This window comes from Micropterus dolomieu, linkage group LG15 (assembly GCF_021292245.1).
Source record: "Micropterus dolomieu isolate WLL.071019.BEF.003 ecotype Adirondacks linkage group LG15, ASM2129224v1, whole genome shotgun sequence".
NCBI classification, from domain to species: Eukaryota; Metazoa; Chordata; class Actinopteri; order Centrarchiformes; family Centrarchidae; genus Micropterus; species Micropterus dolomieu.
This window is the reverse complement of record NC_060164.1, coordinates 20686091-20712597: the sequence shown is the minus strand read 5'-3', so window position 1 is coordinate 20712597 and position 26507 is coordinate 20686091. Positions and strand designations below refer to the sequence as shown.

The 26507-nt window shown below is 39.1% G+C and overlaps 3 protein-coding genes across 3 annotated transcripts in view; 1 reads left to right on the top strand and 2 right to left on the bottom strand.

Moving 5' to 3' along the window:
* The window catches only part of abcg8 (ATP-binding cassette, sub-family G (WHITE), member 8), a 13396-nt gene extending 7630 nt beyond the window's left edge, over nt 1–5766 (bottom strand). Inside the window, 7 exon segments of the mRNA XM_046071442.1 lie at nt 56–223; nt 779–1048; nt 1824–1956; nt 2221–2459; nt 3631–3778; nt 3919–4023; nt 5722–5766. Of these exon segments, the coding sequence (XP_045927398.1) occupies nt 56–223; nt 779–1048; nt 1824–1956; nt 2221–2459; nt 3631–3778; nt 3919–4023; nt 5722–5766 (1108 nt within the window).
* Nucleotides 5767–6343: 577 nt separating this feature from the next.
* Nucleotides 6344–17137, top strand: abcg5 (ATP-binding cassette, sub-family G (WHITE), member 5). Its single transcript, XM_046070877.1, has 14 exons — nt 6344–6513; nt 6852–6973; nt 7064–7200; nt 8464–8562; nt 9179–9311; nt 10400–10539; nt 11335–11464; nt 11595–11808; nt 12095–12300; nt 15401–15539; nt 15725–15798; nt 15972–16083; nt 16248–16360; nt 16953–17137. Exons 1-14 carry the CDS (start codon nt 6344–6346, stop codon nt 17135–17137), a joined length of 1974 nt encoding a protein of 657 aa, XP_045926833.1.
* Nucleotides 17138–18349: 1212 nt separating this feature from the next.
* Nucleotides 18350–25884, bottom strand: dync2li1 (dynein, cytoplasmic 2, light intermediate chain 1). Its single transcript, XM_046070092.1, has 13 exons — nt 25759–25884; nt 25570–25687; nt 25416–25450; nt 24919–24988; nt 24420–24508; nt 23965–24163; nt 23576–23644; nt 23401–23478; nt 23138–23217; nt 22753–22823; nt 22481–22578; nt 21485–21577; nt 18350–18630 (listed from the first exon to the last, which is right to left on the bottom strand). The coding sequence occupies exons 1-13, from the start codon at nt 25770–25772 to the stop codon at nt 18568–18570; spliced, it is 1077 nt and encodes a 358-aa protein (XP_045926048.1). The 5' UTR covers nt 25773–25884; the 3' UTR covers nt 18350–18567.
* Between the last annotated feature and the right edge of the window lie 623 nt (nt 25885–26507).

Sequence of the window (26507 nt, the reverse complement as noted above, 5' to 3'; positions counted from 1 at the left end):
ATGAAAAATATCAGTATAGACGAGGAAAAGTGAGGCCAATTACACACACAAACACATGGCTACTTTTCAGATTGGGTCAGTGCCGCATCAATCCCAGTTGGTTTCCACATGTGATCTTCTGTGTCTCGGACCTTGTCCATGAACTGCTCAGACAAAATTGTGGCCCGCTCCAAACACTCGGCCTCTCGCTCCGGACTGCGCCGGTCTATACTGATCAGATCAACTGGACACACACAGACGACAACATCATTTATACAAAAAAACATTCAATATTGTGATGAGTATTTTATTTCTCCATTATTTGTGTATATTATGTTTTGTTTATTGAATTCAAACCACCGTGTAATTTATTTTTCCTTTAAATTTACATTGACTTGTTTTATGCTTTATTCTGGTCTATGTTTTACATTAATTGCTGTAAAGCACATTGTTACCTGTATTAAAGTCCTACACAAATAAAGCTATTATTATTATTATTATTATTATTATTATCATTATGTTTCAAGATGTTTCAAGAGTTAAAGGCAGATAAAGGTTGCAATGCCCAAACCACTATGGTATTACATTTCTTGGTCCTAAATTTCTTCTAAGTTGCCAGTGAGTGTGAGGGTGATAACAACTCTCAGACATTGTTGGGTGCTGAAAAGAAGCACCACTAAATGCTGTTTTGACTGCTTTACACACACACACTCACACACACACACACACACACACACACACACACACACACACACACACACACACACACACACACACACACACACACACACACACTAACCATAGAAGTCAGAGGGATTGCAGTATCGTGGGCAGGGGTATCCCAGGGCTGTGAAGTAAGGCACCATGTCACGAGCAGCGCCACAGTAAACGGCTGAACCCGACGACAGCAGGACAACAAGGTCAAAGAGCTGAAAGATATCTGACCGAGGCTGGTGGACCGACAGCAGCACCAGACGGTTTCCCCGGGCCAGGCGGGACAGTGTGATCACCAGGTTATGAGCAGTGAAGCTGTCCAAACCTGAAGTGGGCTCGTCCAGGATCAAAATACCTGAAATATAAAAACAACAATTCAATAATCCATAAAAAGACACAAGCAACTGCTTGCCTGCAATGTCTTCTTCCGTCTTATTTTTGGTGATCCACTGGTGGTTAGGGGGTTATGGCTCCAGAAAATCTGTTGGGATTCATTTAATCAGGACAGTTTATTTAAATAAACAACTGTTTACAAAATGCTAGACAGACGGGTGGTTAATACTTCAAAATGGGGAGGGAAACCTCTTATTTTTAATTGTATTCTATATTACATCTAAATATTGTGTCACAGAAAATGATGTAGTACTGAAACATACGGCTGGAATGTATAGGCTGTCTTTGGTTATGACTATCAATGAACTATAAACCTGGGTGTTATTGAAACCAATTACATATCTGTTGTTTATTGATAGAATTGTTTTCTCACGTGATTATTTTCACAGTTAGCAATTAAGTACTACCTGCCTGTAAAAAAAATCCTCCAAAGCTAAAATTTGGTGTTTTCCAGGCACAGGCTGAATGGTAATTTAGTAATTTTATTTTATCTAACAGGGGATACACGTGTTGAATGTGAAAAAGCAAAAACTCAAACACACACACACACACACACACACACACACATACACAACAAGCACAATGAGTGCACAGGCAGTGTGGGCAGGTAGGTAGACAGGCAGGTAGGCTTAGGCGTGTCAGAGCATTTGATTTATAAATTGCTGTCAGGATGTAAAGAAAGTGAAAGGTCAAAATTTAGAGGAAAATTTCAAGAGTTTATGAGGTTTTTCTCTCACCGGGGTTCCAGAGGAGCTGAACAGCTATACTGACTCTCCTCCTCTCTCCTCCAGAAACACCCCTCACATAATCATTTCCCACCCTGGTGTGAGCGCACTGTCGCAGCCGCAGCTCAGCGATGACATCATCCACCTGTGACAGAAAACAGAAGAGACAGAGTTTGTCAAAGGTAGCATCTGTCAGAACAGTTCATCATTTATCTTTAGTATTTCATCTTACTTCACTGACATCATATCTGGTCCAAATAAAGATATCTAAAGTTGTGAGTTGTGAGTGTTTGTTTAACACAGACCTTTTGGTTTTATTAGTCTCAGAATAGACTACAATGTCTTCATTGTGCGTACAGTCTGTGCCTGTTTGTATATGGTCACGGTTGTCTCTTAAGCTTAATGTTACCCTCTGGTCCTTTTGGGCCTGTGTGAAGTGGGTGGGGAGTCTCAATTTGGCAACAAAGACAAGAGTTTCACGGACGGTGAGGTGAGGAAGAAGGCGGTCGTCTTGGCGGACATGAGCGATGCACTTTTTCACTAGCTGGGGCGTGTTGGGCTTCCCGTTGATCAGAACCTGGCCGGACGTCATTGTACCGCCCTCATCGCGACATGTTATTATGTCCAGCAAAGATGTTTTACCACAACCTGGGAGAAGAAAATTACGTATTAAAGGCAGAAAAACCACCAACAAAACTCACTATACAAGTGGAAATATATCCATGATTTTTACTGATTTGACTCCAAACATAGCGGATCTTTTCTTGCTTTTTTGTTAACCTTTATTTGGAATCACATAATTACCCAGTCATCTTTAGTTAGATAAGAAAGAAAGCAGAAAGTAAACAGAAGAATTGCTTTCCACTCCTTCAAAATCTCCTTAAATTAAGTTTTCTAAAGCATTTTTCCATCACAAATATGTTATAAATTATATCATACTAAAACTCTATAGATGGGGTGTCTGGCTTAAGAAATTTCTTTGTAATTGCTTTTCTAGCAGCTACACTCAGTATTCCAAATAAGTATCTTGTTTTAATATTTATAGATGTTGAGTGTGGAATCCCAAAAAATTAGTTCATCCCACTTAAAGTAATTTTTGTCCTGAAAATAGTCACTAATAAATCCTGTGTAAGTCTTAAGCCAAAAAGTATTTACTTTTGGACTGGCCCATAAAAAGCTATTTGCTTCCAGGGAGCCAAAATTCCCTCCAGTAGCTGGAAGAGCCTGAAGACTCTTCCATCTGAACAGTCTCCATGAGGTTGAGCTTAATATCCTCCATTGAAATTCACCATTATTTGTCCACACTTCCTCTGGAAAGCAATTGTTTCTCTTTCCCACTTTTACATTATGTAGTTGGCACTGACTATTTTAACCTTCTTAAGTCCCCGATATAGTGTTGAAATTACTTTAAGCACTTAATCCCAAACTTAGGCACAAACTTTTAGGTTGTTTTCAAATGCCTTTTGTGATGGCCTACCTGAATTATTATTTAACCTCTACAGTCTTTTCAATGTCTGAACGTTGCCCAGTGTGTCCTGGTTTAAAAAACTATAGTATGAGGGAAGACACCGATTAGCTTTTTCTGCATTAAGGCCTGGAGTTTATTTTTTAATTATATGTTCAGTCACATATAGTGTCTGCTTCCTTTTCTTTCTAGTTCATGCACACTGAGTGCTGAGTGAGAGAGAGATAAAGATTTGATTGACAAGAGGTCCTTTGACAGGCAAGTGGAATGACTGACATTACCCAAGGAGGCCAATACATTTATTACCTAGAAACAGTAATACTTAAAAGCTGTGTGTTTGTGTGTGTGTGTCACCTGAGCTGCCAATGACGGCCAGCATCTGCCCGCTGCGGACTCGGAGGCTGAGCTTGTTGATGGCTGTCTGCTTGTTTCCTTTTATCTCCCACGGCAACTTGAACTCTGACAACCTCTCATACCAGGGGATCTGAGCAGCTGTGTCCACCTGGGAACACACACAAACCATTTACACAGTGAGCACATACAACCTGCACATACACAGTACAGACATGCACACACATGGAGAGGACCGTTAAAAGCTAAAGATGATTCCGTTTCAGAGCAGAGCTGCTGTCCATCAGTTACCTCATAGTGCAGGTCGTTGACCTCCAGCTCATTGCACCCTCCACTGTAGGTGAAGTAGAGACTGCTGTCTTCTTCAGACGAGAACAACTCTGTGTCTTGATGCTGCTAAAGAGGACAGGTCAATGAGTTTCACAGAGGCAAGGACTTATTTGAAGTCTTTATTTGTATCCATATCAGTTTGAAAGAACAAGCTTCAATAAAATAATAGAGTATAAAATAGTAACTTTTTTATTAATCAGTTTTGTAAAATTTCTGTTCAAAATTACAGATTTACAAGATGTATGAGGGAACCTATGGAGGAACACGTTAGTGCTCCTGTACCAGACACTGCATAGAAAACCACAGATTGTAGATTAGATGGCAATAAGCCATCAAGCCAATACAAATGACAGAAGATGAACTTTATCAACTAGTTTATTGGACAGTTTTAATGACTTATTTATTTAATGATAAATATGTGCATGCATGAGCATGTGAGCATGTTTAAGCTTGTGTGCGAATGTGTGTGCGTGAGTGTGTATTGGCATGCATCTCTTTGTGTGTTTGTACGTGCAAATAGTTGCTGGAAACCTTTTGTGGGTCCAGGGTCCATTTGAAAACAACCCTAATATTGCCATTATGTAATCGTTAAATCTCTCCAATAAAAGCACTAATGTACGATTAAAAATACAGCACATGCCAAAACGTCTGTCCACACTGTGCACTACACTGTATGTTATATTGTATATACCGTAGATGTCACGTAAAATGGCTGATATGTATTCTAGTGACATGAACATCCAGTTTCAAGCCCTTCTTGCTGTTCGAACTAGTTCTAGTCAGATGTGGTAAATGAAATAGGAAAGTAGAAGAGGTGGAAACCATGTGTCTTCAATGCCATTAAACCAGACTTCAAATGAAACTTAAATAATTAGAGTAATGATTTTTTTAGAGAAACTGTCCAGGTCTAGTAGAGCATGCTTTTTCTAAATTCACTGGAAACTGGAAAACATATATAAAAACTAGAACATAATGAGTCACATTCAATCGGCAAATTTTTTTAGTGTGTATTTTTGAGTATAGATAAAAAAAAACTTACAAAAAAGAAGTTAATCCTAATATGCATCAATTGTCAAAGACGAATGAAGTATTTATTTCTTCTGTAAAGCCAAAGAAATGGAAATACTAAAATAAACATTTACATAAGTATTCATAAAATAACTATTAAAATAGTGTATATTGAAATAACATTTAGATAAAATATAAATAAATGTGATATTTGACTAGAAATATTAATCTAAATATTAAAGCAATTATTTTATTAAAACTATTGGCCCCATTTTCATGAAACTTGGTGGACCCAATTTCATTTTGGAGCAGATCCAGATCACTGGGCGGATTGTGAGATAGGTCGCCAGAGGTCTGTGCTCTCTGTGTGCCCTTTTTCTTGAAGTTGAAAAAGTAAACTAGACTTTTTCTCCTTCAAATTGAGGTCATAAGTTAAGGGAAACTGTAAGTGATTGCTTGTTTTACCACACTAAAAAAAACTTCCAGCAACAGTAAAAAAAAAAAACAGACTCTTTACAGCAACATACCCACATTGTAATATGAATTAGGCACAAAAAGTTCAATTAATAAAATTAGTGGTTATGCAGCAGGCAGAAAGTAGCTCAGTGGGTGAGTAGGTGGGGGATGAAAGGAATCATCAGAAAGTTGACACAGTTTTAAAGTATATTATCAGAAGAACTTTAAACTAATCCCTTCAAGTGAGCTAAAAATTGGAAACAAAAATTAAATTTGTGTGATTCAGTGTAAGAGACTAACCTGTGAAGAGCCGTTTGTATGATTGAGGCCAGTATCTGTGTCCATGATGATGCAAGTTGGTGGTTGACGTTTGTAGGGTCAAGAGGTCAACGCCCCTCTTTTTCTTCTCTTGTTCGGTTCCTCTCTTTTTCTCTCTAAGGGTATCTGCCTTTTTTGCTCTCCTGTTGCTCCCCTGTTCTCCGTTTCTTCGCTCTGTTAGATAGTTTGACTCCAGTCTGGCTGAAGATCTCTTGTCTCAGCTCACAAGCCTTCTCTCTCAAAACGTTGATGTTCATGTCACGTTCTTCATCTGCTCTGTCCTGTCAGTCATAGCTTTTCCATAGTGCACAATTTGAGGACTGAGGAAAGACTGACAGACAGTCAATCTACTTAGCATGTGTGTTTTTTGTATTCTAACTCCAGATCAAAGTTCTCTGAGATAACACAACTGTGTGTTTATGGTACCTGAGAGACACCACTGCTCTCGCATTGCTGCTCTTTACAGGGTGTGGGTGCAGAGAAACAAAGTCTGGGTCTGTAAGACAGCTCAACTTCAGAGCTTCACATATGTATGGATATGAACAAACTAATCTGAGACGGACTTGTTGCGGTTGTTGTTTGGAGTAGCAGACAGGCGGGAGACATGAACAGATTTTATTCCATGGAGGCGGTGGAGCCAGAGAACGGGACTAAAGTTAGAGAGTCCTTCAAGTTTGTGTCGGAGGTGAAGACGGATGTAGGGAGGGACGGTGGAGAGGAGCCATCAGAGCCCTCCTGCTGTCTCAGTGTCAGCAATATCTCCTACACAGTCAGGTAAATGCTGAAAACACAGAGTGTAAAAGAGGATGACTGAGAGACAGACATGCAAACTAGATGACAATATACAGATGTTATATTATTCTGCATACATGCAGGCAAGTTTGTGTTGAATTATCTGTCACTTTATGGAGTCTAAATCTAATTTCTAATGAAATAGCAGAAATATGAGTGTAACACATATAGCACATGAAACTTGCAACTTTTTGTCTATGTAGTGTAAAATGAAACACACTGCATATCGCTGATGCATACTTTCAAATCAAATGATGATCATTTTTACAGTGGAGATTGATTCTGCGAATGTTTAAAATGCCCCTGTATCTGTGTTCTAGTGAGCGTGTGGGTCCCTGGTGGGACTTACCCTCCTACAAGAAGCGATGGACTCGTAAAATCCTCAATGATGTCTCCTTCCACGTAGACAGTGGGCAGATCATGGGCATACTGGGCAATTCAGGTTCGCACCTAGTCTAATCTATCTATCTATCAAATTTTTTTCTGTATTTACTGTGTGTGTGTGTGTGTGTGTGCACTTTGCATTGTACAGGCTCAGGAAAGACCACGTTGTTGGATGCCATCTCAGGGAGGATTGGAAACCATGGTATGCTGTTGGGTGAGATCTTCGTTAATGGCAGGAAAATGAAGAGAGATGAGTACCAGGACTGCTTCTCCTATGTACTGCAGGTAACACACACAAAAACCCAAACACACAGTAGAAAACAAAGACAATTTGTAGGAATAAATAACATTTTCTAGGTGTTTCAAGCTGCACCTTAAGCACACCCTAATGAGTCAAGTAGCTCATGATCAATAACAATGTTTAAAGCTGCAGTGTTAAATGAAAGATTGCCATCACATGAATAAAGAGACTGAACAGAAGTTTAAATTTAGTATGCACCTAATCACATGCATGCACATGCATTGCCCTAGTTCTTATCACACACCGACATCAAGTTCAACTTTGCTCCACAGTATCACATGTGAGTGGCTGCATGCTGAGAGTTTGCATGTATTTAAGTTGCATGTGGTTAACTGGCATGAATACCAAACCACAAACTCAATGAACACACACCATTTTGCAAAAACTCCTGAAAAGGTTGCCCTGGCCTCTGGTTGAAATTAACTAAAGACCCTTGCTAGCCTCCTCATACACTTAATCTCTCAATGAGAGGTGCTCAAGTGTATCCAAGGCCTGAATTAAAAACACTGGCTTAAAACTGGCCTTGCTTCCTTTCAAATCATCTCTCTCCTCTTGCTGATAGCACCCCCTCTCTGCTCTCTAAGCCTCGTCATTAACTTCCCCTGCTAAGCTGTAGATGAGGAGGTGATATGAGCTCCTGATATTAAAGTCATTCAGATGAGAGACTAAGGAGAAGTGGGATTGGGAGGCGCCACGTGTTAATTGAGGCAGGCAGGAGGTTTAGCAGGTTCAAGCAATGAAAGTGTGTACGTGCGTTTGTGTGTGTACATGCGTTTGTGTGTTTGCGTGTGTGTGTGTGTGTGTGCGCGCACGTGCGTGCTTGTATATATTTGGGGTATAGGTATGTTGCAGTTGGTTTGCACACGCATATATGAACATACAGATACACAGTGTACTGCTGTATGTGTCTTATGTGGATGCAGCAATGTACAGCAAAGTTGCTGTAGATAAATGCTTTGAAACCTTCACTTTTCTGGTGCTAAGATGCTTTCTGCTAATTTCACGCCAGTCACACCATTGAAACACCAAGTTAAGATGAAGATATTCTGTAGCTTGATTACTACCAAAAGCACACAAGGAAGATGGACGTGATCATAAATGCTTCTTGGCGGAAATAATAAGTCATTTCACTAGTAGCAGTGTATTTTGCATTGTCTTAACCTTTTCTCCACAATCTTGTTACTCTTCTCTCTTGTAAGAGAGACTGTCTTTTTTTTTTACTCTTTCTTTGTGTCTTTCTTTTCCAGAGTGATAACTTGTTGAGTTATCTGACAGTGGAGGAGACTCTGACCTATACAGCCCAGCTGGCTCTGAGGAAACACTCAGCCGCAGCTATCAAGAAGAAGGTGACTTTTGAGAGCCTCTTCTGCTCTGTCCACTCTATTTTCTCTCTCAGTTTTCTTTAGTCTAAACCTGGCACCCAGCAGGGTGGAGAAACTACAAAAATGAGACAAATGTAGACCCAGAGAGGATGATTCTTAAAGCAGAATTTGTATCATTTAGGATGTCAACACATTACAAGGTTTTCAGCAGCATTGGCGCTTATCTAAGATATTAATATGTTGTGTATTTGGCTATAAGTCACAGTAAGTTCAAAGAAAGCTTACAGCACCTAAACTCAACCAGATGGTGTGTTAACCATTTTGGCAAAATCTCCTCTCTTTTCGAAGAAGGCTATCAAGGCAGATTTCAAGAAAGTCAACAGCCACTTGTAGCCTATGTTCATGATTTTTTCATTTTAAAAATAAAAATGTATACTTCCTATTTCCTTTATTTCAATATTTCCTTATTATGTCTTGATGTAAAGCAAATGTAATCCTCTTGGCCCTGTCCTTTGCTCAGAAAATATTCCAACTACTCATTAATTGCACTAACTAGAACTTCAGTAGGCCCTTGTCAGCTGAATTGTTAGTATTAGTAATTCTCCTGTCACCTGACCCTTGACCTCTGGCGCCTGTGCAGGTGTCGTCGGTGATGGCCGAGCTGAGTCTGAGTCACGTGGCCCACAGCGTTATTGGAGGTCGTGTTTTCCCGGGGATCTCTGGGGGCGAGAGAAGAAGGGTCTCCATTGCCGGCCAGCTGCTTCAGGACCCAAGTGAGTAACTGCAGCTGGGACTTGTGTGAGGAGACATACAGTTTTATCTGTGTATCACGAACATCAGACTTCTAAAGGGTGCTATTGCTACAAATTTAAATCATGATGATGAGGTGAATCAAGGTAAAAGCCATTATCCCTTAACTTCTTAAGGCTTTATAGAACTCAAATTAGGAGAGACTGAGTAGATAATAAACGGAGTCATTAGAGGTGATTTTTTTAAGCTTTTAGACACATGGGACACAGATTATACAAAAGGAGCTGTAACACAATATCAGAAAGATGTCCACAATGTTTTGCACACATATAACACATTATATTTCATATACTTTTGGAAGCAACATGACTGGAGGCAGGACTGAGAATAGAAGAAAGTTCACCACAGGATCTGTCTCTCGTATAATAGTTTTAGAAGTCCACACAGAAAAACAAAGGGATCTAAGTAAGAGAGGAATAAGGAAAGGACAGAGAAAGAGACGGAGGGAGAGATTATGAAAGTTATGAGAGTAATGAAAGACTGGGTTATCACACCACGAAGGGAATGAGCAGACCCACCTGTGTGTGTGTGTGTGTGTGTGTGTGTGTGTGTATATGTGTGTGTGTGTGTGTGTGTGTGTGTGTGTGTGTGTGTGCGCGCGCACGCGCTCGCCTGTGCTCATCCCAGGTGTAGTTTATCAGGTCTGGAGTCCTCCAGGGAGGATGATGGGTCTCAGTCCTCATTCAGGATTAGAATGGCCATGGACACACACACACACACACAGAGTAATGAGGAGTTCCCATTTGCTGCCTCTCCAGTCAACCAGGAAATGAATTAATCTCACAATTAAAGCATCTGCTAATTCCACTCTGCTTTCATAATGCAAAGAGGCAATCTTTTAATTGTCCTAATTAGAGTAATTAACTAAAAAAAGAAAAAAGAACTGACTTATCTTCACAAGTTAAGTTGGCCCCACTGAGAGTCCTGCATGTGCCACTTAATAAAAAGTACATTTAAAAGTTTCCAACTTAAAAGAGGAAAAAAGTTATTGCCCTGTTCTCAGTGTTTCAATGTGTGACAAGCCTGCATGCGGGTGATTATGTCATTGCAGGGGTGATCCTATTGGATGAGCCGACCACTGGCCTGGACAGCATGACCGCCAATCAGATTGTGGTGCTGCTGGCAGAGCTGGCCAGGAGGAACCGTATCGTGATAGTAACCATCCACCAACCTCGCTCCGAGCTCTTCAGGGTGGGTTTTGATATAAACTGAAGAAAGGAGAAAGAATGACTAATAGATTGAAACTTAAAGTTTTATCTTAAAACAATCCTCATATGTACTTTTAAACAGGTTTTGGTTGGTGTGATTGTTCTTCCTGTCCATACTGGCCATGGAGAGATCCCTTTCTAATGCAATTTTATTTAAAGTGATGGGGACAAAGTTCACAGTCCTTCGATGAAGCTGAAGCTAATATGAGGCTTCAGAAGTTCAAGTTAGTTAAATCAAGAGGGTATTTCCCAAAGTTACAACCTCTTAAGTATTTAATTTTTTCTCTTTGTTTCCACAGACAACATTTCCTTAATGAGCTGCATTGGAGAAATAAAACACAGAGAGCCTTTTTTACAAACACTGTAACTTTGGAAGACCGTTCCACTTCATTTGTCTAAATCAGAGTGATTTATTAACTTTTGATTTATTAAATTCATTAACTTTATAGCTGAACTTTAGAAGTAATTTTTACTTACAATGAGGACTTTGGTTTTTGTTCTCCATCTCTTACTTTGGAATTACATAAGGAAGACAGTCCTTCTCTGCCATTATAATCAGAAGAAACAATTACTTTAAACAAAACCTATTTCAATGGCACGTGAGTGTTGTTTTCAGACTTGAAATGTTTAACCATTTCCTTTAACAGCAAAAAGCTGAGTAGTTTCTGCCAAGTCAGGAAGATCATGTGTTGTAGTTCAGTTGATAAGTTTTTGCTGATGAAATGTAACTATTATTGGGGTGTGTGTGTGTGTGTGTGTGTGTGTGTGTGTGTCCCAGGTGTTCAGCAGGATAGCTATAATGAGTCGTGGAGAGCTGGTGTTCTGTGGGAAGCCAGAAGAGATGGTGGACTTTTTCAGCCAATGTGGATATGAGTGTCCAGAGTACTGCAACCCCTTTGACATCTACGGTACTGTATGCTATGATCCTGGATAATGTACTGTATATTTATATTATAGCCACACAGCTATGTTGAAACGTTGACTGACATCTGTGTGGCATTGACATTAAAACACTCCAATTGCTGTGATGTTAAACAGTTGACTTCACCTCAGTGGACACACGCAGCAGTGAGAGGGAGACGGCCACCTTCAGTCGCATGCATGAGATCACTTCATCCTATCAGAGGTCTACCATCTACCAGGGCATGTTGGGCAAAATGGAGCAAAGCCTGCAGCGATCAGACAAGCCAGACATCCCCTTTAAGAGCAAAGAGTCACCCAGCGGTGCAGCCAAACTTGAAGTTCTGCTAAGGTCAGTGCTGAGCGAGTCTTCAGTCCCCTTGTGTGTGTACGCATCATTTGTAACTAATTACTGCCTACCACAGAAATTATTGGATGATTTCTTATTTCTTTCTTCTTGAGTACCTTGCTGCATCTATTTGCATTTAAAACTATAAACAGAATGTGGAATTCCTAGTAATATAAACCTCCAATTAGGCAGTTCAAGAGCTTCTTGTTCTACCAGGATCAGCAAAACAGCTGCTGACAAATGCCTTTGTGTGTGTTTCCATGTATTTCCATGTGTGTTTTGTGTATAGGAGGACAGCAAGAAACCTGTCCAGAGACAGGATGGGTGTTCTGATGCGTCTGTCCCAGAACCTGATCTACGGTCTTTTTGTGGCGTTCTTTGTGATGCATCTAGACAACGACGTCAACAAGGGTGCTGTGCAAGACCGCATTGGCATCATCTATCAGAGCGTTGGTGCTTCGCCCTACACTGGCATGCTGAATGCTGTAGCTCTCTGTGAGTTCCACCAACACTATACATCTGTACATAGAGATGTAGATCTACTCCAGGTTTTTGTTTTTTCCAAAAACTTGACTTAAAAGTGACACATTTATTGTAGTGCTGCTACATGTTAGGCAAGTGGATAGTTAAACTGGACAAAAATTACAATAACAGACAATAACCTGAAAACCCAATGTTGTTGTTTTTGAAAGAGGGGTCCTTATTCAAACACAAAACTAAAACATTATTATGAAGGATCTTTGTGCTGTACTGGTATGACACCACTGAGTCTTCAGTCTCAGTTTTGAAATTAAATGGCTAACATGCATGGAAATAATAACTGGAATATCCAAGGCAAAAAACGAGACATGAATCAAGTTGCAACTGTGTAGTAACTCAAATTTCAGCAGTTATACAATGTCTGGGTTACATTATATTCATTCTAACTGCATTTGATAACATCTCCCAATAAATTTCTACACGAGGTGGATACGATGACTTGAGGGACATTCTAAAGAGCATGAAGTGCATGTCTATCACCTGAGTAAAAGTGATCTATTATCTTTGTTAAACAGCATGTTTCAAATGCCTTTATCGCAGCTGTGTAAGCTTGCTTATCTCTTGTTCAGTAGGTGAAAGGGGTCTGCTGTCTGCAGTATTTTTGTTCCCTTCACCAAAAATGTGTAAAGTCTAGCTTGGATTTTGCTTGGTGAAAGTGGCTCATAGGGTCAGATTAAAAACTGTGGTTGGTCATCATTACAAAAGTGGCTAAATGTCAGAATAAACAAAACAATTCTGTCAGAATTGTTTTCATTTTAGGAGTATTTGCATAAAGATTTGTGTAACCTTTTGTTATTTTACTTGTGTTACTTGCTGTGGCTTTACATGGTTATTAGAGAGGTTCTGTTGTTTGCATTTGCAGTTTTAGTCTACCTACAACGGGGGGATGACCTTCACTCCAAGTGCCTTTTGACCTACAGACCTACAGTACCTTCTCTATCTATATAATCTGTGTGTGCATGTATTTGTGTCTCTGTGTGTTAAACAAGTTTATGGGTAGTATTTATAGCAGCTGCTGTGACCTCATATCAGATAACCTCAAATACAGACAAACTTTCACGCATATACAGTTTGGATACAGAGAAAGAGAAACAGCTAAACACAGCTTAATTTTTGGTCCGTTTAAGATAATATAAATCACTGCTGTATGAGTTTTACTGTATGATGATTCTAAACTCCTCTTAGGTTGTTTTAGAGTATGAGCTTTATGTGATTAATATTGGTGATTTTTTTGTTTTGTTTTATGATCTTGATATGTATTTTGTGTTGGTTGCAACTTGACAACAATTTTTGTGGCAGACAGCAGGAAAAAAACATATAAGCAGGGTCAAACACATGTTCAAAAGTTTAGGCCTAATTTCATACATGAGGTGTATGTTAAAAGATGACAGAGACAATGGGATATTTAAGGTAATTGGCTCTATGGGGTGATTATCTCTTCACTGTCTTCTTCGGTTATCAGCTCAGTCTAAAATCTTGGCTTTAGGGCTCTGGTTGTTACAAATACTGAGGAGATGTGATGAGCAGAAGTCACACTAGAGTTAAAAGGTAATTATAATTAAAGTTAGGGAAGAAAAGAAAGGGAAAGGGTAATTATCAGCACCAGTGTATATACAATGCCGACCAGCAGTTTTTCCAAGAAACACGTTTACAGAGTTATACTGACTTTGCTGAATTTAATCAAGAACACCTGCAAATCTGGAACATGGACTAAAGGCCAGCTTTGAGGTATACTCAGCCACGATATCCTCAAAAAAAACTGTACACTGGCTTCTTGGAACAGGCTCCTGGAGGCCTTTGGTCTTCATGGGCGTGGCTTTAATGATAGGATAGAACAATACGCATTATTCGTTTTAATGCTGCATCTCTTGTCATAATCAAGATGATTGCTCCGTCAAAGTGTAAGTGCTTTAAGTACTAACCCTGAATAGGAAATAACAGGTACTTGGCTCTGGTCTTTATAACCCTAATTTACCCTAATAATCTATATACACACTTACCTGCCACTTAGGTACACCTGTTCAATTGCTTGTTAACACAAATTGCTAATCAGCCAATCACATGGTAGCAACTCAATGCATTTAGGCATGTAGACGTAGTCAACACAGTGTTAGACAACTTGCTGAAGTTCAAACCAAGCATCAGAATGGGGAAGAAAGGGGATTTAAGTGACTTTGAACATGACATGATTGTTTGTACCAGATGGGCTGGTCTGAGTATTTCAGAAACTGCTGATCTACTAGGATTTTCACACACAACCATCTCTAGGGTTTACAGAGAATGGTCCAAAAAAACAGAAAATATCCAATGAGCGGCAGTTGTGTGGACGAAAATGCTTTGTTGATGTCAGAGGTCAGAGAAGAATGGGCAGACTGGTTGAGATGACAGAAAGGCAACAGAAACTCAAATCTCTCAACTCGTTAGAACCAAGCTATGCATAATACCATCTCTGAACGCACAACATGTCAAATCTTGAAGCAGATGGGCAACAGCAGCAGAAGACCACACCGGGTGCCACTCCTTTCAGCTAATTCACACAGGCTCAATAAATTGGACAATAGAAGATTGGAAAAACATTGGTGTAAACATAAAAGCATGACTCCATCCTGCCTTGTATCAACGGTTCAGGTTGCTGGTGGTGGTGTAATGGTGTGGAGGATATTTTCTTGGCACACTTTTGGCCCCTTAGTACCAATTGAGCATCGTTTAAACGCGACAGCCTACCTGAGTATTGTTGCTGACCATCCTTTATGACAGTGTACTCCAATGGCCTCCACAATCACCAGATCTCAATCCAACAGAGCACCTATGGGATGTGGTGGAACAGGAGATTTGCATTGTGGATGTGCAGCTGACAAATTTGCAGCAATTGCGTGATGCTATCATGTCAAGGAAGGTTTCCAACACCTTGTTGAAAGTATGCCACGAAGAATTAAGACAGTTGCTAGCAAGATGCACCTAATAAAGTGGCCAGTGTTTACATTTTCCCCTCTTTCCCATTTCATATAAATCACATTACCTGCTCTCTCCTTCTGTCTCACTTTCTCTCTCTTAGTCCCGGCATTGCGAGCCATCAGTGACCAGGAGAGTAAAGATGGTCTGTACAGTAAATGGCAAATGTTCTTGGCCTACATCTTCCACATCCTGCCCTTCAGCATCCTGAGTGTTTTCATTTTCACTTCCTTCCTTTACTGGTGGGTAGTAAGTGCATATGCGTTTCTGTTTGGGGGAAGCAAGCCACGTATTCTACCTCCCTCAAGGATTTCATTGATCTCATATTATTACAAATTCCATTTGTGCACTGTCAACATAAACTCATCCTCTCTTAGCAATAACTCTTCTTTTGTCCATTTTATGTCCCGGCCTGCTTTCCTCTTAGGACGGTGGGGATGCATCCTGACAGCCTGCGCTTCCTGTGTTTCACTGCTGTAGTCCTGGTGCCACATATTATAGGTGAGCTGATAAGATTAAGGGGCAAGCAAAGAATTATCCAAATTATACAAAGTACATAACGGACATGGCTAGTCTACTTATCTCCATGAGTCAAATCCTATAACTCTTAAAACTTTTACCTTTATAACTAGTGTGCTGCCAACTCTTTGACAATTTTTTGTGCTTTCCCTCAGGTGAGCTCCTGACTGTGGTGTTATTAGGAGTTGTTCAAGACCCTAACATGGTCAACACTGGAGTTGCTCTGCTCAATATTGCAGGGATTGTGGTGGGATCTGGCTTCCTAAGGTGACACACCAAATATGTTTTTAATGTAATTAGTAAGTTTAAGTAACTTTTTTCCCTTATGGACCTTTTAATAAGGCAACTTTTTCAGGTCTTCATTGTAAATGAAAGTATTATAGTAGTTCTACTACTGGTAACACACCTTCCTCTCCTCTTCCTCTCAACAGAAGCACCCAGCAGATGCCGGTGGTCTTCCAGTGGCTCAGCTACCTGACCTTCCAGAAGTACAGCTGTGAGCTGCTCATAGTCACTGAGTTCCAAGGACTTGACTTCACATGCAGTAAGTTGTTTCTATCATGGGGTCATCCTCAGTGTCCACCTACCCTGAGAATGAAAGGGACACATAATAATTTGACTATTTACAAGTTGTACTTGCAGCTCACATACTATATGTGTCCCAGCATGAATAGTTCTTCAAAAACATGTGTAAATGCTATTTTTGCCACTCTACCTGAATTCACCTACCTGGTATTTGTGGAAACTATTTTATGACTGAAAAGTGTTTGATGTTGTTAAAGTACTTTGCCTTGGCATCACTACCTTTGGCGGACACTGGGAATATGTTTTGCATCTGTAGGAAAATCTAGTCCTTGATCAAATTTACAATTCAAGAAATGTAATTCACAGCTGATTCACTGCTTGCTTTAACTTATACTGTATGTGATTAATGATTAAAGATTATCAGCAATCACTGATTCTGTTTTCTACCTATCAGTTTTACATTTTATCATTCTTCTGTTGCTCTTATTAAGATTCACTTATAAGTATTAGTTTGGTGTTCAAGGATGCTTGGCAGGACAGATAAAAAGGACTGTTCTGTCTTTAAAACCAGACAGTTGTTAACCCTCTCTCTCTCTGGTGTGTTGTTGCAGATAATTCCAAACCTTTGCCGGGAGCCTGTCTGGTCACTCAAGGCAATCAGATCATTGATGAGGGCTATCCTGGCGCTCTGTCCCGATACACACTAGACTTTGTTCTCCTCTACTCCTTCCTGCCTGCCCTCCTGCTACTGGGCATGATTAGCTTTAAGATCAGAGACAGGCTTGTATGTCACTGAAACCACAGACACACATTTGTGGGAGAATCTTCAGTTCTCCCAGTTCTCCCTAAGCAGAAAGCTAAACTGAATTTGGTTCTGAAGATCTAAAACACATTTAGACTTCAGATTCTGATGTTATCAGTGGTGGAACAAGTACTTAAATATTTAGTAAGTAAATTGAGGCAATACCACAGTGTAGAAATACTTTGTTACAAGGACAATTCCTGTATGCAAGGAAAAGAACAGAAGAACTAAATACAAAAATGCTGAATGGCCCATACGTATTAATGTGTGCATTACTTTAATGTTGTAGCTGGTAAAGGTGGGACTTATTCCTTTTTTCCATATATATACTGCTGAGTAGCTTGTAAGTAGGCCTTATCTTTACCTATAATAATATATCATAATGTATTTGTTGATTATATTTTGTATTATATTTGTATGCAAGGTAACTAGTAACTAAAGATATGAAATACATGCAGGGGGTAACAATAGTACAACATTTCCCCCTGAATTGTAGTAGAGTGGAAGTATAAAGTAGCAGAAAATTGAAATACTCAAGTAAAGTACCTCAAAAATGTACTTAAGTACAGTGCTGGAGTATATATACTCCACCACTTGTTATTCAGAGAAGGTGAGGTACTAAAGCACTGTGGCTCCTGCTAACACGTATCATCTCTGTTTGCACTAAACCCTTTTCTCTGACATTCAAGGAATATTTCTGTGTATGCACTTACGATAAAGCTTAACAGAATAACGTTTTCACAGCAATGATGAGAGCTTCTGTTTTTAGTTCAGGGTGCAAGGTGTACAATACAACAGGACTAATCTATGCTGGCTGGGATACACCCATTGTAATTAAGCTAAACCACTGAGTGGTCCTACAACTAAAAAGCACCATAAATCAACCTGCTGCTTTAACATTGATTGGGCTCGACGAGAGAGACAGACCGCAAAGATTCAACCTAAGGTCCTGTATACTTTAAAAAGTCAGTTTTAGAGTAGAACATATATTTGAACTAATGTCAAATTAATGATTTTTATATAAAAATATACAGAAAGTGATACATGTAAACTACATGTAACTTGAAGCTTTAATTAGAAAAGGCCAGTTTGATTCGAAACTGAGTAATGGACTGCTGTATATCATTGAACAGCAGAAGACTGTTCATGTCCTTTGTTTGAACATTGTGAGTGTAATGTGTCATGAATAGAAAGTGATGCCTATTGTAATAATGTAAAATTGTTTATTTTTTATAATACACTATCATCGTTATACAAATAGTTTTGTTATGTTTGAAATTTTTTGAGAAAACATCTGTAGTTATACAAGTTGTACGAATTACAAAGTAGTAAAAAAGGAAATGACACAAAAGGAAATAAATAATGCAAAATATATACTGTATTAATATTAATGTGATGCGTGTGACCATAAAGCTGATTATCTCTCATGTCTCCAGCTCCAGTCCTTTCCATGACTTCGCTGCATTCCTCTTATACTGCTCCAACTCCTGAAAGACACATGCGCACAGAAAGAGAGAAGATTACACTTTTTCCATGTTAATGAAGTACAATGAAAAAGTTGCAATGAATAAACACTAAAATGCTAACTCGTAATAGTAAACAAGGTGCCGTTCTCCACCACAGTCAAACACATGTAGATAGGGGGCACAGATAAAATTATGTTATCAGCAGCATGTGACACATTTCGATGAACACTGCAGTATATCCAAACAGTTCAAGGACTCCAAACATCAAACATTAATTCAGGCTTCATCAAAAGTCAGTCAGGTCACCTGGGCTATTTTTTCCCCAGTTATTTTAGATTTGGAAAAGTAGGTTTGCAGACTAACACTATGTAATGAAGAACTCTGATTCCACAGAAATGTTGAAAACCTCTTTCAGTTTCTGCATTATATGCAGTAATGATTTTGTCAGATAATTGTAACCCAGAAATCTGCAATTTTCTCTACTCTTCTGAGTTATTTTTGATATAGTCATTCTACTGTTTATAATATGTATAGTACCACTATAGTAGTCATTTAGTAAGGTAAGCTGTGACCTTATGGTTAACATCTTTTAAAGGGTGTATAATACTATATTATTAATATAAAAATGTTCACTTAAATGTAAGCTGGGGAGTTATTGACCACTAGTAGCACTATGGAGCAATTTTTATGAGTGGATCCCGTTTTGTAACAAGAACGCACACGTGCACACAGGTGACGCTAGGGCTGCACGATTTAAAAATATATATATAATTGCGATTATTTTGACTGATTTAGCAATTGCGATATGATTTGCAATACTAGTGGATCATTTTTACATAATTATTCTCATTTTCATTGAAAAACATTTTATAATATATATATGGTGTGATATTTGCGGGGATCTGTACCAAACAAAGATGTTTTTTTAAGTCTCTAGCATATGCTGTGCAAGCCACGACATCTCTGCGGCACAACAATATTTAATTTAAAATGGTATTTTGACACACATATCACCTTTAACAAATATTTCACTTTTCATTTTGAAAATTCCAGTATCCATATTGCAGTTTCGATTATGATAGAATTTCGATGAATTGTTAAGCCCTAGGTGAGGCAATAGACATTTCTGCCAATGGTGTCACACTATTTCACAAATCTACAGGTAGCAGTAATGCAACAGCAAAGGCAGGAAAGAAGAAGGCTGCTTGTAAACATGTATGTAAACAGTGCAGTATACACATACAATGTGTTTTGGTGAGTAACACCGAATATAAACATAACTTTTGTTTGTTTACAATAAAACTCCACAAGGCACCTTTTGGTGCACACTAGTCTCAGTTTGGGCCTTTCAAGTAAGGAGATTGGTTGACTCTGGAAATGATCTTTATTGGATTGGAAAATAGTAAACCTTACAGCAGCCAGAAAAAAAAATATATAGATTGAAAACTGCGATACTAGTTGCTTAACTGCTGTTAAATGACCTTCTGGATTTTTGCAACATGACAGGGATTTATCTTCCAGAGAAACAGATGATAATGATAAGAGGCACTAACTGGGACCGAAGGTACACAAGCTCTGACATGTGGATTAGAATAATATTATCTCTTAGCAAGACAGGAATCCAGTTTGCATGACGGATATCAATTTACAATCTGCCCTTATATGCAAAAAGGCATTCAAAACCTTTCTCTATACTTGTTGGAATAAACCTTTACCCCTTTCCTCTTATTGGTTACCCAGAACAATTACATGATTTGCTGCCCAATGGCAGAGCAAGATGACCAGCATCAGGTGAGACTCAGTCAGTGATAACAGTATGACTCCACCAGGTTACTAAAGTTCAAGGCCGGCAGAGAGAGTACTTATCTCTGAAGTTATAACCACATTATATATTACAGCCTCTTAGAGCATGACATAAATACTACTACATACAAGTTATTGAAGAGCAAATGGTTACTCTGGAACATTACCCTTGTTTAAGACAGGTGTGGAGCAGAGTGCAGAGTGAAGAAGTCTCTCTAATGAAGTATATTTATTTTTACTTATTCTTATTTAATTTAACATAGCTTAAGCAGCGGAAGCGCAACAACCGCTTCCATATGTGTTTAATTTGTGACCTCACTAAACCGAAGTAAGGTACTCATATTGTATAGAAAATAAAATTTTCTAAATAACCATTATTAAAAATCTTGTGCACTCTGGAGCATATGCTAAATTTCAAATCTCAGAGGTTTCTCCAGCTTTGGAACACCTTCGCCCTTTCCTGGTCATATAACTTGTTTATACTCTCCTACTTCACAGTACATGGAGTCCAGCACTTTCAAATATGCCGGTGTATAGAACTCTCTCTCCTATCACTCCACGCCACCTGTTGCCGATTGGTCGGAACAATTTTGTGGTGAAGGTCCAGGCCACTTTTTCTGTTTACCATTTACAGACCCAGGACTGTGTAGAAAAAAATGATTTTTTCCAAGAGCACACCCAAAACGGAGAGCTAGTGTACCGTGAGAAAATACTCGCTGATTTAAACAAAAAGTGAATTTGAATGCCGTCACTTTCTATCCCTTTAACTCTAAAGGCCCTATTTAAATGATCTATAGCGGATGGTCTAAGTGCATGGTGCAAGAACATTTAGGTCCGAGACCAAGACAAGACCGAGTACAAATGCAGTCGAGTCCAAGACAAGACCAAGACCATCAAACTGTGGTCTTAAGACTGGTCTCAAGACCAAGATCGGTCTCGAGTACTACAACACTACATACATCACGACACTGATTGCAGTGGCACAGTCTGTCCAGAATCATGTTATCTGCAATAGTATTCACACATGTGCAAGTAGTATAATGCATGCATGTGATTGGTCAAGATGTGTTACCTGGTCTTTCTGGGCCCTCATGGCATCAATTTGAGGCTCACTGTACTGTGGATCTTTGGCTGGATCCTTTAGTTCCCTCTGCTCACTGGTATTCTGCAAAGACAAAGTTAGATGGACAGAAATACATTAAACTGGACTGACTACAGATGTCCTTACTAAAAGGAAATGGCAAGGCAAGTTTATTTGTATAGCACATTTTAACAACAAGGTAATTCAAAGTGCTTTACATAAAACATAAAAGCAACAGGGAAATATAAAAAAGTTTAAAAGTTAAATAGAAAATAAACAGGCAGATCTCCCACCTTTGCTTATTTTCCTCCTTTGATTCCCCATCTCCCAGTCTATCCTCCCTTTAGTTACTTAGGGATTCTAACCCTAAGGGGACTCTAACCCTTCTTTAGATACAGTCATCACTGTAAATCCAGATTGTCCACGCTACAAACTCTGGTAAAAGCGGTTGACAGCGGGACCCTGTCAACAAGTTACTTAGGGACTCTAACCCTAAGGGGACTCTAATCCTTTAGCACTTAGGGACTCTAACCCTAAGGGGACTCTAACCCTTTAACACTTAGGGACTCTTGACGCAGAAGTATAAATTGCACTTTATAAACACTTAAGGACTCTAACCCTTCCTTAGATACAGTCGTCACTGTAAATCCAGATTGTCCACGCTACAAACTCTGGTAAAAGCGGTTGACAGCGGGCCCTGTCAACAAGTTAACAGCGGACAAAACAGGGACGCTAATCCTTGTAATTCTACTCGGCTCTGTTAAATGAGGATCAGCCGTGTGAGATGGTACAATCAAAAGAGCACTCTAAGTTATTAGTGTTAATATCTAAAAACAAAGAAAAAGAAAACAGGACAGTAAAATGCTGCATTTTACGTACGCACACAATCAATGTGTGTGATGTGAATGTGAATCAATGTGATATATGATGTCCAATTAAATTTTGCAATACGAATAAAGACAAAGATGCCACTAGTGATTCAACTACCTCTTGGGGAAAGACATGCTCGTAGACTTTCTTCCAGAGGTCCTTTGGGTTTTTGGCATGCAGAGAAGTAATGTCCACATCAGTTGTAGGAGGGGAACCTAAAGCAATGGGGTATGATTTTAAACACAATATCACACAATCCTGTTCACATCAACAAATATCAAGGGAGAAGGTGTCTCTAAATCAGCTGCATGTCTTGCAACACAGCAATAGCATTTAAATACCATTTAAATGCTTTACTGCTTTTGGTCACCAAGTGGTGCTGTGCTCACCTATTTGACTGAAAGAGTCCAAGCCTGCTGGAATGACAAGAGGCTTGGTGGAGTCACAGGACAAAGTTTTCCTGATAAAACATTGATAAAAACAAGACAAAACACAATTTAAACCAAAGCATTAAATCAACAGTACAGTAACATTGAAAAGCTCTTATAAATAGACTATAGATCACATGCACAAAATGTTTGAGAAAAATTGAAGTGTGTATTATTTCTTATAGTCCTAGTAAAGCATGAGTGAAATGCAATTGGGAAAGTATTAGTGATAACACTAAGGTAATTGTGTTTTTAAGAAACTACAGAACGCCAGTCCAAGTCCTTGTTCACTACAACTATTTGTATCAGTGTGAACTAGTGTACAATGCTGTGTTTTTCTCCTCACCCTCTGTCCAGACCGAAAGCCAGATGGGAGAAGAAGCTTTTGGTTTTTGACATTAGGCTCTCTGACTTGATGCTAGTGAACTGATGGAAAGATTAGGCACAGGAACAGAAAGAAATATGAAATAACAGGAAAGTGTAACAGCAACAGTTGATAGAACCGATCGATTCAATAAAAATAAAAAGCAAAAATGAATTTTAAAAAGTGCTACTTGCATTTTGTTTTAATAAAATGTTATGTTAAATGTAAATATGTTGGACGCTTACAATAAGAGAGGCTGCGTAGTAGTGGGCAAGAAAACGCAGTGTTTTACAAATCACTTTCTTCTTGTCAGAGTCAAATTCCTGCAACACAGATGAAAAAGTATTACACATATTATACCAGGGTCCAAGAAGGAGATGAAGTGAGCAAATTGATAAGTTACATCAATGTAACTTTTACCTGAAATATGTCATATTTGCTCCCAATGATGAGCAGAGGAACAGGAAAGGGACTGATCAGCTCTCTATCCTGTTGACAGAGTCACAGTTAACTCGAAATACATGTATAATCTCACGTCTGCACTGGGCAAAACAAGCAATCACCTTGTTACTGTTACTCACACAGTGAGGTGAGATTTGTTGAACTTTTCTTTTGACACTAAAATAGCTGGTTCTCGCCATGTTGGTTTAGTTGGTTAGCATTGGTATTTTCAAATTTTAATTTGTAGTTGTTTTAAGTTGTTTTAAGTTGATGCATTTCACAACTCTCATATGCGACTACATGTTGCCCTGGACTGACAGCCTTTTCTATGTTAATATAATGACTAGTGTAATGAGAAGAGGTATTACTGGATAGTCTTTGGGTAACACGCGTGTTGCTGAGTGGACAGGCATCTGGTGTTTGGCTCCAGGTTTGGCCTTCTGTGCTTGTTGTGCCTGGGATGAAACTTTCTCTAACTGAGCCGTTGCTGCTTGCAGCAGCTTCTCCATAGTTCTCCACAGGGCATTAGGTTTAGACAGGTCCAGAACGAGGATGACAGAGAGAGACCTGGGAAAAGACAGTAAGGACTATGTGCTCTGGGCGGATACATAGAAGAACGTACAGCACCGAGGATAAGAAAACACCCTTCCTTTAGTGGCATGAAGAAAGATAAAAGTCTGAAGAGAAAACATAAATGATAATAATATCCACATTCAGAACATGTCAGACACTGTTCCTTACTCTAAGATAAATCACAACAGCGGAAAAACAAAGAACTGTGAAAAAGACAACAAGACCTGAGAACTGTGTGTAAGTGACATACGTGATGCTCACAGGAGTGATAGGGATCTGGACCAGGTCTGACAAAAAGGTGCCTCCTCCCAGCTCCCATAGGTGGGCTATATCTTTGGGCTGAAAGAGAAAACCATCACCATCTCATTATAATTAAACATTATGTGCAATGGTACACACATTCATACATTTTCTGCAGCATTTACTACAAAGAAGCAAGGCATTTATTGAAACAATAGAAAACCAGTAGGCCTGAGTAAATAGACATCATGTCACATAAACACTAAATACACCAACTCTCACAGTAAGTCTGGTGCACTGTGTTCAATGTGTTGGAGTACCTGAAGTTGGTGGTAATTTAATTTACTGTCTTTTGCAGCTCTTTATAAGGGTTAATTGTTCACATAGCTCCTTCTTATCAATTTGAATAAAAAATATGATGTTTGAGGCAGGCACAATTCATCAGGATTATCAGTTATGTGTCCCATTTTTATTTAAGAGATATGTCCAGGAGTCCAGGACTTCCTTACTGTGTTGTGTCCTCGGGCCCGTCTGCCAAAAGTGTACTCCAGTGCTAAAGTTGGCTTGGATGGCTCATCCCTGGTGGATAAAAAAACAGAATCATTGTTGTGTTAACAACATAATCTAGGCAAAAAGAACAATTTACTATCTGTTAGTGCTGCCAACCTAATCTTGTTGTCTTTTTTAGTGAATAAATTTGCCTCAGGTGTCATTTTTTGTCATGTAATCAACTCTATGCTATGAAGAAGACCGCGCAGCTGAAAGCTTTGAGAACTATCAAGTGCAGCTTTGAGCTTTATTATAGATTAAGCATCATGTTGCTAAAGGTCAAGATTGAATTTCCACGCTCAAGGCGTTATTGTTAATAACTGTCATGTTTAATTGAGTTTGGGTGAACTGTCTCTTTAACATTAGTCTGCATACAGAATATCAAGAGAGTTAAGAGCAGGTTTGGTTTAATCGTAAAGCCAGATTTGCTCATTTTGAGAGGAGAGTTGATTACTACCTGTCGATGCATCTGAGGAGAATGGACGTTTTACCCTGAAAAAAGCAAAAGTGAGTTTACTAGTTATAACGTACTAGCTATAACCTGTAGAAGACAAGAAAGCTTCCATTATAAAGTAATAAATGTCTGCGGTCTGGCACGGCGGTAAACATACCCCAGCCTTGCTCCCCAGCAGGAACACGGTCCTCTCACTGACCGTCTCTCCTGCGTCCTCCTCCCCGCCTTCAGTCTCCCGGACCTCCGCCGCAGCCAGCTCCCACAGCGTGTCTGAGCTGACAAATACGAGACAAAAGCGGTAGTAACAGCGTAAGTTATTGTGTATGTGACACAAAATTATGCTCACCTTATTTTTGGCATGATTTGATATTTTTGAAACAAAGTTGACAAGCTAGCTAAAGCCGAAGGAACTGCAAACGTTGCCAGAGTAACGGCGCATTTTAATGACGTTATAATTTCCTTATAATGTGCATTGTGGGAAATGTAGTGGTTTTTTTTAGCTCCATGGAACTCTTACACTTCACTTTTAGAGATTTAATTTACAGTTCCTAATGGGTATATTAAATTTGTCTCTTAAAATATTAAGTATATTAAATTTGTCTCTTGTCTTTTATGTTCGCAAATTGGGTGTTTGTTATAAAGCAATTCAGTAACTTTTGAACACCAGCTCTAAGCCCTAGTTATTCCCCATGGTACTGACTACGGTATATCTACAAAATTCTGAGGACACAGTCACTTACATTTATAGACAGAATGTAGTTGTTAGTCCGTGTGTCCCATGAATAGAGTTGCGATGGAGCAGTGGATAAAAAACACACCTTAGGTTTGGGAAACCTTGGTCTGATTCCCACTGCGACAAATCCACCAATGTGCTCCTGAACAAGACACCCCTAGTTGCTCCATATAGCAATTGTAAGTTGCTTTGGATAAAAAAAAAAAAAAAACATCAGAGTAAATGTAATGTAATGAAGAATAAAAAATTTTCCATATATGAAACTACCTTGTATCCCTGGGTTTGTTCAACTATCTGTTATATGCCAAACATGTTAAAATACATGTCTTTGTTTTATTTAAATAAAATATCACTCTTTATTC